The sequence below is a fragment of the Giraffa tippelskirchi genome, chromosome 8 (assembly GCF_054371585.1).
Source record: "Giraffa tippelskirchi isolate mGirTip1 chromosome 8, T2T-mGirTip1v1.2.pri, whole genome shotgun sequence".
NCBI lineage: Eukaryota > Metazoa > Chordata > Mammalia > Artiodactyla > Giraffidae > Giraffa > Giraffa tippelskirchi.
Genome location: NC_137282.1, coordinates 92,700,013 through 92,717,951, shown reverse-complemented (window position 1 = coordinate 92,717,951; position 17,939 = coordinate 92,700,013). Strand labels below are relative to the sequence as shown.

General features: G+C 39.5%; 1 protein-coding gene across 4 annotated transcripts in view; it reads right to left on the bottom strand.

Moving 5' to 3' along the window:
- Positions 1–17,939, bottom strand: part of ITGA1 (integrin subunit alpha 1) — a 154,706-nt gene that overhangs the window by 50,464 nt on the left and 86,303 nt on the right. For all 4 annotated transcript variants that reach the window (XM_081517739.1, XM_081517741.1, XM_081517740.1 and 1 more), the window contains 3 exons: positions 12,912–13,060; positions 8,924–9,074; positions 879–1,044 (listed from right to left, as the gene is read on the bottom strand). In XM_081517739.1, coding sequence (XP_081373865.1) covers positions 879–1,044; positions 8,924–9,074; positions 12,912–13,060 — 466 coding nt within the window. The remainder of the gene's footprint in view (positions 1–878; positions 1,045–8,923; positions 9,075–12,911; positions 13,061–17,939) is intronic.

Genomic DNA, 17,939 nt, shown 5'->3' with positions numbered 1-17,939 from the left:
ATTATCAGGTCATATCAGGGCGATGGAGAAGGTGCTTGTAAGTTTCTGTGTTTAAGGTGGGAAACAACAGTCCTCACAAGGACAGAGTCAACAGGATTCGGACAGAGCAGAACAGCAGAATAATCTGGAGGTTTCTTATCCTAGGTTGAGAAACAAAGACACGTTCTCTGACTGTCCAGATCATCAGAGAATGTGAGCAAGAGACTTTTTCAGTGTGCTTGGCATAACAATTCTGAAGACTTCTTCTTTTTTTTTTTTTTGTCAGGGAAGATCTAGTCCCAAAGTCATTTGTTCCTTGACATCGCTACCTCAGGCAGAGGAGGGACTGCCATAACTTGTTATTCCCAATAGCCAGTTGCCATTGAAAAATCAAAGAAAAAATTTACAAAGAAGTAGCATGACTCAGACAAATATAGTGAACCAATGTTTCGCTGCCATGGGTCTTGAGGCAGAGCTCCATGAAGACCTTTCAAAAGGGCAAGGAGCAAAACAGAAAATAAATGAATGAAGGAGATGTTGTATAAGAACTGTCCCACAGAAGCCCAAAATGAAAACTAAAAACAAAACTTGAGTTAGTGTCTCCATTTTCTAAACTTGTGTCATAGAAAAGGAATAAAACACATGGGCACATTTTTGGTTTTGCGTGTCTGTTGGGCTATTGTCTTCATCTGGCCCTCACATCAGTATTGCCATGTCCTTACAAAGAGAGCTGCCAGCAGACACGGTGCTATATGACAGATTTATAGAAAAAGGGCATTGTTCCATGGTGGCTACTGTACACAGTAAAAACACATTAGCCATGTGGTAAAAACAAATACAAAAACCCATTGAGTTTGAATTGCAGACAGAACATTCAGGCTTATGAGAAAAAGTCATACCTTCCAGGGCAAAGATTCTTTCTCCCAGAGCTTCAACAATAGTGACCAGTGCCAATTCATCAGAGACATTGAAGAAATGCTTTTCAGTGGGTTCACTTGCTATTGATTTTATTTCCTCCACAAATTTTTCAGTGCTCAAATTTCCTCGGTTATAGCTGCCAAGAATCTAAGTCATCAAAAACAGCAAGAATATCTTTTAAATTCTAGATGTTAAACAAGAATCTCAAGCATTTTGTCAATAAGCAAGGAAGTATATATTAGTATATACTTTCTTGTTGTTGTTTAGTCACTAAGTTGTGTCTAACTCTTTTGTGACCCCATGGATGGTAGCCCTCCAGGTTCCTCTGTCCTTGGGGATTTCCAGGCAAGAAAACTGGAGTGGGTTGCCATTCCCTTCTTCAGGGGATCTCTCTGACCCAAGGATTCTTTACTGTTGATCCACCAGGGAAGCTCATATAGTACTGTGGCATAATGCAATTTTTATGTACTTCAACATTCTTAGAAGGGTAATTTTCAGAATCTGTAGATTCTTTAATATTAACTGTTTTATATTAATTCTCTAATATATACTGTAATTGCTGTAGAAAAATATAAAGGATAATCCTGTATGCTTACCAAAGTTTCTTTTCTGCCATTCCTGTGTCCCTCTTTATTAACAGCTATATCTTTAAAGCCTGATAGTTCAAAAGTAATGTTACAGTTTCTGAGTGTCTCTGATATTATTCCAGTCAGTGATATCACCATTCGCTGGCAAAAGCTAACAGCCAGTGAATTGCTTGATCTCAAATAGGCAGTACTTCCTGAAACTCTTACCAAGGGGAAGTCAGACATGTACATTTTTTAAACAGATGTTGGACTAAGTAGTAATCTAACTTGGCAATCTAGAAAAGAAACAATTGGGACATGCCTGTTCAAAACAAAATGCTTAAGACGGGCATTCTTTTTAACGGAGAAGAGACAGAGGCAGGAATTATCTGCTATAGTTAATTGTAATTATTTAGATTTTCTATCAGGTTTTCTCAAACATTTAGTTTTAAATTTTTTAAAGTAAGGTTTGAGATATAATTCATATACAATAAAAATCACCCTCTTTAGATGTACAAGTCTATGAATTTTGACAAACCTACACAGTTGTGTTCGTATCACACTGAGATTAGACTATTTCCATCACTCCAAAGAGTTGCCTCTTGCCCCTTTGTAGTCAGTCTCTTCTTCCTTCTAACTCTGTGCAAACACTGATCAATTTTCTGTCCTTACAGCTTTGGTTTTTCCAGAATGTTAATGGTAAGGAATAAAATAGTATGTTGCCTTTTGCGTCTGGGTTCTTTTACTTTGCATAAAGCTTTTGAGAGTCATCCATGTAATCACATGTATCATAATTCAGTCCTTTTGATTGTTGAGTATGACTCTCCTGTCTAGATATACAAGTCATTTGTTGAGGACATTTGTATTGTTTTCAGTTTCAAGTGATTATGAATAAAGCTGCCCTAAGTATTTGTGCTTAGGAATACTATCTGTTTTCTTTTTTCTTGAGTAAAGACATAGAGATGAAGGCACTGTGTTCTACAATAAAAGTATATTTAACTTTATAAGAAACTGCCAAGATATTTACCAGAACAACTGTTCCATTTTTCCATTTCACCTTTCCCACCAGTAATGTGTGAGAGACTCAGTTGCTTTGCATCCATGACCATTCTTGGTATTACCAAGTTTTTTCCTTTCTTCCAGTTTTAGCAATTCTATTGGTGTGTAGGGGCTTCCTTGATGGCTCAGTAGTAAAGAATCTGCCTCCTATTGCAGGCAATGCTGGCTCGATCCCTTGGTTGGGAAGATCCCCTGGAGAAGGAAATGGTAACCCACTCCAGTATTCTCGACTGGCAAATCTCATGGACAGAGGAGCCTGTAGTGCTACTGTCCATGTAGTTGCCAAGAGCGTCAGACAGGACTTAGCAACTCAACAACAACAATTTGTGGATGAATACAACTGTCAGTACTCATCAGATTGTTTACTTTGTGCACAGTATTCACACTGAAATTTTGCATTGTATGTGCTTTATCAGTTTTGAAAAATGTAATGATCTATAATGCTATGCAATGATATGGACAGATTTTTACAATTTAATATTCAGGTTTAAAAGTTTTGAAATATTGTATGTTTTAGCTTTTATAAAGTTAAAAACAAGAAAACCTTTTTCAAATTAATTTTTTTCCAGATATGCACAGTTACCAAAGGACTATTTAGAAAAAAATGATCAAGAGATAGTTAGTATCAGATTTGGGCTGATGGTTACCAGGTGGAGGAAGGCAGGTAATGAATGTGATAAGGCAGGTGGTAAGTTGTCAGAGGACCAAACTATCTCTTGGTTTGGGTACTACATTCATGGTTATTACACTTCAGTTCAGTCACTCAGTCGTGTCCAACTCTTTGCGACCCCATGAATCGCAGCACACCAGGCCTCCCCGTCCATCACCAACTCCCGGAGTTTACCCAAACTCATGTCCATTGAGTCGGCGATGCCATCCAGCCATCTCATCCTCTGTTGTCCCTTTCTCCTCCTCCCCCCAATTCTTCCCAGCATCAGGGTCTTTTCCAATAAGTCAACTCTTCGCATGAGATGGCCAAAGTGTTGGAGTTTCAGCCTCAACATCAGTCCTTCCAATTAACACCCAGGACTGATCTCTTTAGGATGGACTGGTTGGATCTTCTTACAGTCCAAGGGACTCTCAAGAGTCTTCTCCAATACCACAGTTCAAAAGCATCAATTCTTCGGCGCTCAGCTTTCTTCACAGTCCAACTCTCATATCCATACATGACTACTGGAAAAACCATAGCCTTGACGAGACAGACCTTTGTTGGCAAAGTAATGTCTCTGCTTTTTAATATGCTGTCTAGGTTGGTCATAACTTTCCTTCCAAGGAGAAAGCGTCTTTTAATTTCATGGATGCAATCACCATCTGCAGTGATTTTGGAGCCCAAAAAAATAATGTCAGCCACTGTTTCCACTGTTTCCCCATCTATTTCCCATGAAGTGATGGGACCAGATGCCATGATCTTAGTTTTCTGAATGTTGAGCTTTAAGCCAACTTTTTCACTCTCCTCTTTCACTTTCATCAAGAGGCTTTGTAGTTCTTCTTCATTTTCTGCCATGAGGGTGGTGTCATCTGCATACGTGAGGTTATTGATATTTCTCCTGGCAATCTTGATTCCAGCTTGTGCTTCTTCCAGCCCAGCGTTTCACATGATGTACTCTGCATATAAGTTAAATAAGCAGGGTGACAATAAACAGCCTTGACGTACTCCTTTTCCTATTTGGAACCAGTCTGTTGTTCCATGTCCAGTTCTAACTGTTGCTTACTGACCTGCATACAGGTTTCTCAAGAGACAGGTCAGGTGGTCTGGTATTCCCATCTCTTTCAGAATTTTCCACAGTTAATTGTGATCCACACAGTCAAAGGCTTTGGCATAGTCAATAAAGCAGAAATAGATGTTTTTCTGGAATCTCTTGCTTTTTCGATGATCCAGCGGATGTTGGCAATTTGATCTCTGGGTCCTCTGCCTTTTCTGAAACCAGCTTGAACAACTGGAAGTTCACGGTTCATGTATTGCTAAAGCCTTGCTTGGAGAATTTTGAGCATTACTTTACTAGCATGTGAGATGAGTGCAATTGTGCGGTCATTTGAGCATTCTTTGGCTTTGCCTTTCTTCGTTATTAAAATAAGTATGCAGGTACAATTATAGACACAGAAACAAACAAGGTGGGCCATGCTTTGACAATGATGAGAATGTTTCCTGAACCAAAGTTCATGATTCATTCAGTTCTGTGCTCCTGAAATCCAAAATGCAAAGGTAACACTCATGAGCTCCGTGCTACTGCTTGATTTTTTTTTTTTTTAGAATATCCGACTCCTTGGGGAGAAGAATTAGACCTTAATGACCAGGAAGTTACCAGAATTTTCTAGCTTCACTTTATCTTTAAACAGTAGACATGGATTTGTCTGGCATCATTAACAACGGAGACCTCCATGGTGCTTCCAAAGTCCTGTTGCAGAGAAGAGTTGAGTCTCCAACTCTAGTTCGGCATCGAGGACTGGGTGGATCTTGGACATGTAGGCAGGTGGGCACAAGTGGAGGCATCCGTGCTGGCTGCCCGGCCCCTGCCTCCCCTCCTCTGAACACATGGCTCCCCCACCTCTCCTCAGCTGTCTGCTCTCAGCTTCCAAATGTATTTCCTTACTGTTAGGTTCAGAATGTTAGATTTAAAAACTGACTTTTATTAAGATGGGTATAGCTTTTCACTCGTAGAAAGAAAATAACTAAAATTATTGTTTTAAGTGTTGTTGTTTATGATCTTTGACATACTTGTTTATTTGTATCATAAAATGCATAACCATTTAGATCAACAACTGAATTGCTCTAATGTACCCTAAATGTTAACGTGAGAAGAGGAGTTGGGTACCAAGTAGGCAGGCAGGGGTTCTCAAATTTTCCTTCCTAGTGAGAAGCAGGTGGGGGCTTTATTGCTGCTTCTTTCCCCATGCTGGAGGCGCCCAGACGGAGTACTAGACATCTGTGCCCTGGGGGCTTCCTGCGCTCCAGGACCACGAGGGCATTTCTCCAGTTCCCTTGTCAGTTACCTAGCTCCTACACCTGTAACATGTCCTTGGAGGCACAATGCCTTACTGTCTGTGACTAACTCTGAGCTGCTTTGAAGAAAGCACACTATTTAGGAAAACCAGAGCTAGCTCTAAGGTAAATGGGCACACTATGTGTGCAGCTTTTTTGACTTTTGAAATTATTCTTGACTACTATGTCCAGATTTATGGAGGAGCTTTCAAATCACACCAGAACACAAAAACTTAGCTCCTGTTTATTTGGCTGAAGAGCAAATGCCAAACATCAGAAGTGGTCTACATTTTAACAGAGACCACTAGTGCTTTGCCCACTTTGGGCTGCTTCACGGGTAAGAGAATGAAATGGAAAAGGTAGTAAAGAGTTGGTCAAATGCTCTTCCTACAGGTGGGTGTCTCACCACAGCTGGGCGTACATGGCCCAGAGTAAGGATGGAAAAGGCAGAGTCTCTGAGGTCCAGAGTATTTATTATATCCATGGTGTGGATTTCAGGATCTCTGGGCCTTGCTCAACACTTGCTTCTCTACTTGGTCTTCTCTGGACACACTGGCAGACCCCTCTTTTGTCAGCAGTTTTGCTATGCGTGAATTTCTTTTAGATTTATAAAAATTCTGTATTGTGTGAAGCCCTCCAAGTCCCCACTGATTTACCTAATTTTTTCTGTAAGTCATTATCTTACCTCCTTGGTTCCTAGTTAACATATTTTAGATTTACTATTGAATTGACACGTTAGCTTCCATTTCACTGATAACCTGATGTAGTTAAAGATACACATAAAACATTGTCTTGAACTATACATAATTGAGGCTCTTAGTTGCAATGTAAATGTTATCAGACAGTGCTTCATGTCACAGGATAGAGACAAGTGGGTAAAGTTCAATGGGGAAGATGTCCAAGTAACAAAGAATAAAAATAAAATGTATAAATGCAATATGGCAGTATATATTTAGAAGAAAATATAAGAAGAGAATTCCCTCAGAAAGTATAAGACAAAAGAATTCTCACAGAATTCACAGGAATTACTGTGACTTGCAGCTAGTTTGAACTATTTTGCATCACAGAATAAAAACGAAAACAGAGAGAAATGTATTTTGGCCCTTTACCCAAGGATCTGGTAGCTGGTAAAAACATTCTTTTCTATGAATCAGAAGAGATACAAAATAATACTTATAAATTACTCCTGTTCACATAATATGTCAAGCCCAGACATTTGGTATTCTGCTAATATTTACCTGGAATAGACAGTCAGAATTGAAGCTCCCTTGAGGCAGATGTCTCAAATGTAAAGTATAAAGCTCATTTACATGTAGCACAGTGCCTTTTGTGTGCAAATGAAAGAAATTCTAAGATATTTTTTAACTTCCTTATTTTCATTTGAATGCTGCAGGTGATACAATTTTACAGACATTATAATGCCACCATCATCATTTAAGATTAGAATCTGAATATAAAGCAGGCTCCTGCTAGTAAAGTCTAATATTCTCAAGTGACAGAATAGAGACCATGCAGTAGGGTCCTCAAACCAGCTCAGTACCCTCACCAAGTCTGAGTATTTCACAGAAGTGTTTGCAGTTTTATCAGAGTGCTTATCTTTTCAGTAGTCAATCTTTTTTGAGTGGTTGTCTGCCCCCAAAACACATCTCTGTGGTGTTCAGGGCCAAATGGTGAAGGAAAAAAGATGGAGAAGGAGAAACAGCCCAATAACAGGGCTAGACCCCCAAGAATATTTGATCTTATCGTGAATAGGTGTGGAGAAATTCCTGAAACCTTTCCATGTGAATACACAAGGAGAAGAAGTAAAATAACTGTCTTATTTCCTAGTTCGGTATAAATTAAAAAATACATATTAGGTTCACTTGGAAAATATATGAATTGGGAAAATAACAAGTAATTATTGCTAAAGTGAAATTTTCCTATACTTTTTGTTTATACCATTTCAAAGAGCAATTTGATACTAATTCATTGATTAAAATGGGGAAGGGACTCACTCATGATTTTATGGTTCTCCAGGAAGATTAATGCAATCATGAGACCTTTTTTGACCAGATAAGAGGCAAAATGTGAATTATCAACCAAGGATCCAACAAAGGGAAACAGATTTAAGGGCAAGAAATACTGAATATGCAGCCAGGTACAATGTAAGAGTGATACAAAATTCACTTAAAATTAAGAAACAATGAAATGATAGATACTTTAATTCCACTGAAGTTTTCCTAATGTTGTTAATGCTGCTGATGATTAATTCAGCTCATAGCCTGCATCTATGGTACCTGCAATGCTAGACTATATCCTCTGGGAGGAAACTGAACAAATGATGGCATCTCTGGTACCGGTTGTGTGGGACAAACTGGGCATGTGCTGGCTTTGCATACTAAAGAGACCAGGCATAGTCTCTACTTGTGGACAGTATCTCTGAGTGAAGACTGGGCCATGATGAATTATCCTCAACCCTGGAAAAGATCAAAATAGCTGTAGTAGCAGGAGAGATAATGATGGATTGAATAATAATTGGCAAATGATAACTTAAAGAAGTAACAACAGGGGAATGAGAAATAATGGAATGCTTTAATTTTTTTAAAATCTTATACCCCGAATGAAAAAGAAAATGTTGCAACTATTTATAACCTATCACCTTGGTTATAAAATAAGAAATAGGCACTTTGCCCCAGGGAAGCAGTGACTCAATTTTGTGTTCTGGGACTTTATCAAGGATGAATCTCTTTTTCTTCCCTACCTACAATTGGATGGGGTGTCTTTCACTGTTCACACTTTTGAAAGGAAAAAGGGAAATATCACCGACTAAATGCTGAAAAACAAATTGTGGGTAACAGCTGCTGTTACTGGGAGTTGGTGCTGGACAGGAAAGCCTGGCATGCTGCCGTCCATGGGGTCATAAAGAGTTGGACACGACTGAGCCACTGAATTGAATGAACTGAACTATAAATAAAAAGGATTTTGTTGAAAAGCAATTTTGGTTGAACTTTTAGAGTTCTGAAATCTTTCATTCTCTATTAAAAAAAAAAAAATCAATTTAAGAAACTCCCCTCCCCAGAGGCTGAAGGCATCTGTTCTTATCCCTCCATCCCTCCGTCTTTTCCCCCTTTCTCTTCCTCCTTTCCCCTCCCTATCTCTGCCCCTTTCTTTCTCTCTCCCTCCCTCGCTTCTTCTTACGCATTTTCTGCCTTCTTCCTCCTCAGCCTTTCCTCATTTCCCCCTTCCTTTCTTGTAGTGATTGTTTGCTGAGTCTCCAGTTGCCTGACGCCATGTTGAAGACACAAAAGGGGGCAAGACCTAACCCTGCCCCCACCGAGTTAACTTCCAAATGGAGACGCTTCTGTTTTTCAGAGAACTCGCATAAAATAATCATGATATGCACACACCAGAGCCCGAAGGCCATCTCTAGCCCCGTACTTACAGCTATGGAAAACCGCTGAATGCTTTCCTCCTCACAGTCCTGGATGACCTGATTCAGCCGGTGGTTGTCATGGGACTCTCCATCCGTCACAATTACCATAACTTTTTTAACCCCTCTTCGGGCACCCCGGGCTTCAGTGAAAGCCTCTTTCCTGAAATAATCACAGACAAAAGAGGAGCAATTCAAACATCAGCCCAAGTTTAGGCAAAGTGATCAACAAAGTGAAAACACTGCCAGCTCCAGGGAGCCCATTAACATTGACTCACATTGTTCAAGCCAGGAGCCATGATGCTCATTGTTTGTAATAGTTTAAGATTTATTCCAGATGATGGAGAGGTTACCATTTTGCTTATCACCATTTATCCCTTGTGGGATATTTTGTTTATCCAAAAGGCAGCAGTCTTTCATTCTTTGGAAATTTCAAAGGGAAGGTGTTGACTGGAACATACACCAGATTTAGAGAAGGTCAGATTTTAAATACTCTACCAGCCCCACCTTTCTCTGTAAACACTCCTTGTCTCACTTGACAGGCCTCTTTCTGTCTGCTTTTGGCAGAAGCTTTTGCTTTAGCTCTCACTTCCCACACCTACTCTGACATTCGCAGAGGAGTGTGGCCATCCTCTGAGCTACAGAGTGAGTGTGGGAGAAAACGTAGTATCTGCACGGCTATGAGTGCTTGAGAGTGTGCTTGGATATGGGGGAAAATTTAGACAAAGGAATTAGACTGGCAGTGGTCTGAGTCAGTGACAGAGTTGGGTTCCTAGGGCAAGGAGGGTTTGGCTAGCTATGAAAGGTTTGGTCTGATTTAAGTTTTAGGACAAGGGCTGGTGAGGATGAGGTAGGAGCAGGTGGTATGGAGAGAAAGGAAACATGCTATGAGCTAACTTCAAAAAAGGAATTTTGATTTAATTCAACAAGTATTTATGGAAAGTGATGGAAGATAGGGGAAACGGACAATTTTTGTTTGTTTTGTATCTTCTGCATGCACACACACACACACATACACACACACACACACACACAGAAGCACACTTTCCCTTTATCACTTTCTTTTACTCACTTCACATTCCCCTCTGGAGTCTTGCACAAGAAGAGTACACTTTACTTGGGACTAAAACAATGAATGGATTTCATATAATATTTTTTAGATTTTGGTATAAAATTTACCAATCATTGTACTAAATAGTCTATTTAAATATTTTACTTTGGTCAAAAGAAAATAAGAAAACAACAGAAAGATAAATATTTTACTTTGGTCATGAGGACAAACAGCTGCAGTTTGGAATACAACAAAGAAACACCTCTCATTTTAACCTCCCAATGGTTTGCCATGGTAAACATTAGTTCTACTGTAGATATACAGTAAATGCACAGTAGTGGGTATCTTGTCAGGAGGGAAAGAGGATTCTGGTGATGTGAGCAAAACAATTTCATCTGTGCTTGTTTTCCCTTTAAAGGGACTTATAGCAAATATGACAAGATGTTAAGAACTGTTGATTCTGTTTGATGTGTACATAGGATTTTGTTGTACTATTTTTTTTTATTTTCAATTTTCCTTACAATTTTCAAAAGAGAAAAATAATGAGATGGAGCTGATATAATAATAACAGAAATAAGGTGCACAATAAATGTAATGCACTTGAATGATCCTGAAATCATCCTCCTCCTGCCCCAGTCTGTGGAAAAATTGTTTTCCACAAAACCAGTTCCTGGTGTTGAAAAGCTTGGGGACCATTATCTTAGAAGATTGCCAAAATTTCCTGACTTTCTTGAAGATCAAGGCCATAACTGAATGAACATCAGCTGAAGGCGATGATTAAAAGACATTCCTTAAAGAAAATCTGGTAGCTCTGAAACCAGGACTGGCTTTCTATGGGTAGCATTGGCAGAGCTCATGTGTATACCCGTTATGTTTCACATATCTCCTGCAAATTGTGTTTGACCCCCATTTACCACCATCTGTTATTCTTTCTTTAAAGTAAGCATTGACCAGTCTGCATGGTTTTATACATTAATATACCCCATGAGAATCCCTTTCTCTGGGACAGGAGAATCCAGGCTTTATGAGTAAATAATGTGAAGCAACGAAAAGAAAGACAATTTGGGGTAGGGATAAGGGGACACAAAAATATGTTTAACTAGGAAACACTGAAAATGGAAGTAAGGATTCTAAATATTTAGAAATACTGTTTGAACTGATCCTGCTTGAAAGGAATAAAGAACAATTAAACATGCAAAACTAATGTATAAGAAGAGTACTTAGCAATATCATTATGGAGTTTTATTTATATACAAAACACGATAAACTCTATGTCCCACAGCTAGACCCTCTGTGAAAACACAGAGGCAAAAGCCATATAGGGACATGGTATTTAGAGTGGTATTTATTCAGGAGCAAATGCAGTCAGAATATTTCATCAGTTAGTTTTCAAAGATGAATATTCATTCTTAAGTGGTTGCCTTTGGAGGACACAGCTCCCTCCTGGCTCAGAGTTTCAAGAACACTTTGATTTACTCTGAATGTACAGTCACATTTAGTCAATTATTTAAGAATATGCACTCAGCACACCTAAACATGTGTACTTCTGTGCATGCGAACTGGTGATCCTATGGGCAGGTAAATGTAAAATTACCCCATCTGTTTGTGGTTATTTTTCTCACGGGCCCCATATTAACTATAACCACATGCTTTTCTAACATTTATGAGTCTGAAGCGGAACATGAAATTAAAAATTTTTGAAGATTCAATCCGTTCTTTGGAGTATCCATATTAACCATTTTTAGCCTTCTTAGAACATGGATCTTAACTAGCAGGTGGAATGAGAAGATGGGCTTTGCAGAGTCAGATGAGAGTTCAGAAGTTGAAAGCTCTTAAGAGAAGGATCCTTAACATTAGTCATACTGCTCATTAGATTTCCTGTGATTTTGGTACTGTTTAGTTTTTGTTCAGAAGCTTTCATGGTGATTAAGGGGGAGAAATAAGCAAAAAAGCTGAGGGGGATCAGGAAAAATACAGAAAAGAGGATGCTCTACATTGTAAGGAAAGGATAGTTCTGCAGATCCTTGTAGAATGCAACTCAGCCAGAGTGGATTATGTGTGCTCCATGGAGGAAACTGCAGAAGGGAGGAGAGGAGGAATGTGAATTAGAGGGAATTTGGGGAAAGTAAGGAAGAAAAAGAGAGGGTACCAGTGATGAAATCCTTTCCCCTTTTCAAACTTTTTGCTGAAAATGATTTCAAATAAGACGTTTAATTTGCCTTCTTAAAAACTCTTATTTGAGAGCTTCGACAACCCTACATCTGTAAACTTAAATCTGTGAAATGCTGTAAAATTATAGACATATTATGATATACACATATACTGAACAGAAGTGGACTAATTTGATCCATTTTTTATACTGAGATTACTAGAAGATGAAAACAGAGAATAAAGGGAAGAGATATTGAGATATTATCTAATATTATGTCTTAGTACCCAAGAACGTGATGCTGTAGACCACATGATTTTTTTGACTGGTTCGGCATCAATCAAAATCTTGGCATAAAAGGAAAGATAAGAAGAATGGTGAGATTGTAATATAGAAAATTTGATCCTATAAGTACTAGCTAATCAGTTGAATCTGATTTCAACAAGGTGGCTTTAAATATTACTAAGGTATTAATAACTGTTCAGTTAATACTTCAAAGCACTAAACTGTAAACAGTTATTTTTTCACAGTCTTTTACTTTGGCTTATTATTATTATTTTTTAATCTATATACCTTGCTGTGGGGTTTCCAGGTAGTGCTAGTGGTAAAGAATCCGCCTGCAATGCAGGAGACCTAAGAGACTAGGGTTCAATCCCTGAGATCTGGTTGGGAAGATCCCCTGGAGAAGGAAATGGCACCCTACTCCAGTATTCTTGCCTGGAAAATCCCACAGACAGAGGAGCCTGGCAGGGTACAGTCAGCAAATAATTGGATACAACTGAGTGTCTGAACACACATACCTTGCTGTGTCTATTCCAAGGGCTGTCATGGTCTGCCGGCCACCTCTCTGGACTATTTCTTTTGCTGCAACAAGCACCTCTTCTGTCGATGAGTACTTATTGAGGTTGAACTCATGAGTTACATTTTCTCCATACTGTACAATTCCAACCTGAAATACCAAGTCACTGTGTTATCCATCTAGCAGACTTTCATTTTAATTGTCTTCTGTTTAAACACATGGATCAGGTGTAATAGCACAAGTTAGTCTTTCCGAAGGGTTTAAAACTCTACCGGTACACAAATCCTTCTACTTTGACAGCAATAATCATTGCCGTTTGTGAATATTCATATCCCAAAGGACACAAATGAGAGTGCTTTATTAAACCTCTCAAATGATCGGTTTCTCTCCTCAACAGTGTTTACCGAATGACTCTGGTAGCCTTTGGGATAGAACGTGAAACGGACACGGTCTCTGCCTTCATGGAGCTTCTAACCCAGAGGGAGAGAGAGAGACTAAACACAAGAATTATTCAAACACAGGTTCAACAGCAGACTGTGAAAAAGGCTGTACTAACAGAAAAGCTATTACTGGCAAGTATAACCTAGAAGCATAATTTAAAATGGGGGCTCAGGGAAGCCCTTTCAGAAGTGATATTTGAGACTTAAAAGATATGCACTAGGAGGGTGGAGGCCTGTCCTGGATGGCAAGTGTGAAGGCGGATGGGGTCCACACTAAAGGAACTGTGCCTGTGAAGACACTGAGATGGCAGAGAGGTAGATGTCCTGAGAACAGCAATAAAGTCAATGAGTCTGGACCAAGTGAGGAGGAAAGAGGGGAGCAAGATGAAGTTGGATGAATGATCAGGGATGTTTTTGGCAAGGACACATGTGTGCTTCCTGTTTCAAGTAGCTCAGCTATAGCTTCATGGCTCCTAAATGAGCCCTTCCCTTTCTTGTTCTCTGTCTTCTCTCTTACTATCATAGTCCTTTCATTTCTTCTTTCCCACAGGTGGGTAATGCAAGCAGCTAACTGCAAAGCCACCATGAAGTAAAAAGACTTTGAAGGTTAAGTGCAACTGATTCACTTCCCCTTGCCCATTTTCTTAATCCTTTTCCTGCACCCTCCTTTGAAGGTTGGTGGGAACCAATAAACTAACCTGTATCAAGAACTGTGCCTGAAGTTACTTACTCTTTGTTTAACCTTCCTACCCCCAAATTAGGGACTCAGAGAATTCTTTACCCAAAGGACTGTCTTTTTCTTAAAATAATTAAAAAAATTTTTTTTGACTGTGCTATGGGTCTTTGTTGCTGCAAGGGCTTTTCTCTAGTTGTGATAGGCAGGGGTTATCTTCATTGTGGTGTGCGGGCTTCTCATAGTGGTGGCTTCTCCTATTGAGGGGCACAGGCTCCAGGGTGTGTGGCTTCAGTAGCCGCAGCTCCCAGGCTCCAGAGCACAGGTTCAACAGTTGTGGAACATGGGCCTAGTTGCTCTGTTGTATGTGGAATCTTCCTGGATCAGGGATGGAACCCACGTCTCCTATATTAGCAGATGGGTTCTTTACCACTGAGCCACCAGCCTTTGAATAGATTTTAAATTACTTTCCCAATGACCCTAACAGCTTTTAACCAGGAATCCAGGGAGATACTGAATAACTATTGAGGGAAACCATATAGGTTTGCCATTGTCTTTGTATGTATAAATGCTCAGTGTAAAGAAAAGTAAATTAATTTTGTTATTTAGATATAATCATTGTGCCTAATTTATGGTCCCATGGTGAACAGAAGTTACTGAAAAGTACTAGGATTTCACTGGGCAGTGCTGTATTGCTGTAGAAGTTAATTTCTCATCCATTCAGGGCGTCTTACAGAGTTGGTTTTGTTTTTATTTCTCTTTGTTTAGATTTGATTAAACAGGAGACTAAAAAACTTTGAAAACTGGCACTCCTGTTTTTATTCTTAGATATTTTACTGCTTGGATGACTCTATAAAACACCCTAGTCTCTTATTTCTTTGACTTCCTTGGCTTTAGTAATCTTTTCCTCCAGCTCACCTATGTCATCGGCTTCCAAGGTCTTTGCCTTGACCTTGTCATCTGGAAAAATCGCAGCACCTCAATCTCAATGTCAAGTGTTCTTCTCTCTGACCATTAACTTTGGCTCATTTACCCAGTATATCTAATTCATCAATTCCTTGACCACATTAAGACTTCCAATTAATTCATACATGTTACTTTTTTCTTTGTATCCAACCTAGTGATCCATCACCATAATCATTTACGTGCAAACATTTACCTCCTTTAACCCTTTTTCCCCTGCATTAACTAATTTGGCTAACTTCCAACTGTGGTTAAGTCCAAATATCTCCTTCTCTGTGAGTGATCCTGTGACACTGAATGCTGTTAGACAAAAGCACATACCTCGTAGATTGGTTTCACTTTAAAGTTTTGCTTATGAATCTCAAATGAGGTTGCACACAGCACTGCCCAACAATCCTAGTACTTTTTAATAGTGAGTGTGCTCCCTCCAGTCAAATTCTGGTGATAAGGCGCTAACTCCTTGGGAAAAAGACGGCATCTCCTTTATCCATGGGGAGGAGTTCACGTGAGAAGAGAAGGAAGTCATGCCAACTAAATTAGGCTGCTTTATGATGTAACATTTTACATTTACAACACACTTTTCGTATCCTAGAGAACATACTATGAACTGTTGGATTATTGGGGAAAACTGGGAAAATATAACATCTTGGTAAGTCAGATTTGGTCTGGGTAGAATCCAGATCTACCCAGATCTACTCTCAATCAATGTTTTATGTCTTATATCTATCATATCTATCTATCGATCTCTCTATTTAACATATATCTCACTTTTATAAGCTCATTCTTTTGTAAATGTTGGGATATAAGAGAATTCGTAATGGCTCATTCCCTCATCCTTTCTGTACCTTTTTCTTCTCACAGCTGTACCCGAGACTTTCATCAGATGACTGTCCTTGGACTGCTAGAGCTGCTTTGCCCCAAAGGTTCCAAGAGTCAGCAGTGTCTGGAGTTTTCTCCCTCCTCATCCCTTGCACAGGCAAGGCCTGAGTGCAGGCAATGCAGAATTGGCCCCTTGACTTAACCTGGAGCCCCTTCCAGACCCAGCTGAGGCCTCAACTTCACCTGAAGCCACATGCTTGCTTGCCCTCCATGGCTGCTCTGTTTTGCTCCCCCAAATCCCTTCCTATTTTCTTTTGGAAGCACTCCCTTTGTAAACTGCTATCACTTGATTCTTGCTCTCAGAGTTTGCATCTGGGGGATTGGATCTAAGGCAGTTATTATCTACACTTCTGCATTCTTTCTTCAGCCCAGGCCAGACATCACTGACTGCCTTGAACCTGGACCATGGCAATCATGGTCTCTACACTGCTGATCTCCTTCCCTCCATTTCCACTGTCTTCAAATCCTTCTACATAGTGATAGTAGATAAACTGTGTTAAGAGTCTGCTTTTATCACATACCTTCGTTATTCAAAAACTCCAATAACTCTTCAATGCTTACATCAATGACTTTGAAATACACTTTAAAAGAGAACTGTAATTCTAATTAAAATAGAAAATAGATACAACTTCAAGCTGCTTCTTGAAATACTAGGCCTATAGGTTAAAATTCAGTTTTCTCCCCCTGAGTTTCAGCCACCCAACCATCTGGCCCTTCCTTCTCTCTTCTTCATCTTCAATCCTCATCTTCAGGATTCTACCCAGATCAAATGCCCTTCCTTATCCCTGCAACTAAGCTAAGTCCTACCCATTTGGTAAGATTCAAGTTTCACTTTCTAGGCAACTTTGTCCACCTAGGTGCCAATAGAGTCCATAGTGATCTTCCCTTTCTCCAAACACTGAAGCAAACTTGTCTGTGCTGCTCCTGTGAGCACTGCATTCTTCTCAAAATTATAAAATTATAATTTTCACTGCATTCTTCTAAAATTATAGCTTTTGTACACATGCTTTATCTCTGAACGATGTTATAAGTTCGGAAGGGGCAGGCAGGGGTAAAGAGCAGGACTGCGTCATAGCTGTTGGTATTCTCTTATCCTGGACTACTATTTTGCTTTGCTCACAGTTGACCCTCGTGCATTCTTACTAGATGAATGTACCACTTCACATAGGCAAGTAGAAAACTGAGATAGGAGGGAAATAATGATAAGCAGAAAAAGAGAGATATGAAGAAGCGTGGGAAATTAGAAGAGTGGGCAGTGTGAACCCACATCTCAGGAAGAGGACATTCAGTGTAGGTCCCTGGCTGACATAGGGGTTCATATTTCCTTAGGAATCTTACAGAATAAGGTTTCTGCTGTGTCTTCCTCAGAAAAGGGTGCCATTTATTAATTTTCATCACAGGAAAATAGTCACATCATTAAACGTATGTAATGCTTTGTGTGAGACTCACTTTAATAGGGGCGATTTAAGTCCCGACTAAGTTTATAAATTTAACGCAGGTGAAACAGAGCTGTACTAGCATAATGGGTATGGGTGCATATATAACCAAGTCAAATAAACATGAGAATTAAATAATGAGAGAAAAAGTGATGAACACTTATGGTGAGGGAATGAATAGAAGAGAGAATCACAAGCACATTTACTGTCTCACAGGTTAGCCCTCAAGGGGCTTCAAAGGAGGACCCAGCTTTCTAAACAAGCTGCCCAGGTCAAGAACAGACATCTAGTTATAAAAGTAGAATGGGAGAAAGCAAAGCAGTCTTGAGCCTGGAAGATCTGTCAAGGATGATCATTAAAGACATTTAAATCATTTCAGATATTGAGAAAAAGATAAAAAACCAATAATCATCATATTTGACTTGAAGCAGCCAATTGTATTGGAATGGTCCAAAGACCCAGAGCTAAGCAGAGAACTGGAGAGGAGTAGTAAAGATAGAATGATTCTAGGTATTCTTACTAAATGACAAAAAGTAGGCAGAGACAGCAGCTAAAAAGCACAACTGGGTTAGCTGTGGGCGTTCTTCAAGGGAGAATGGGAAGAGTAGCTTATGGCATCAGTATAAGATAAGTGGATG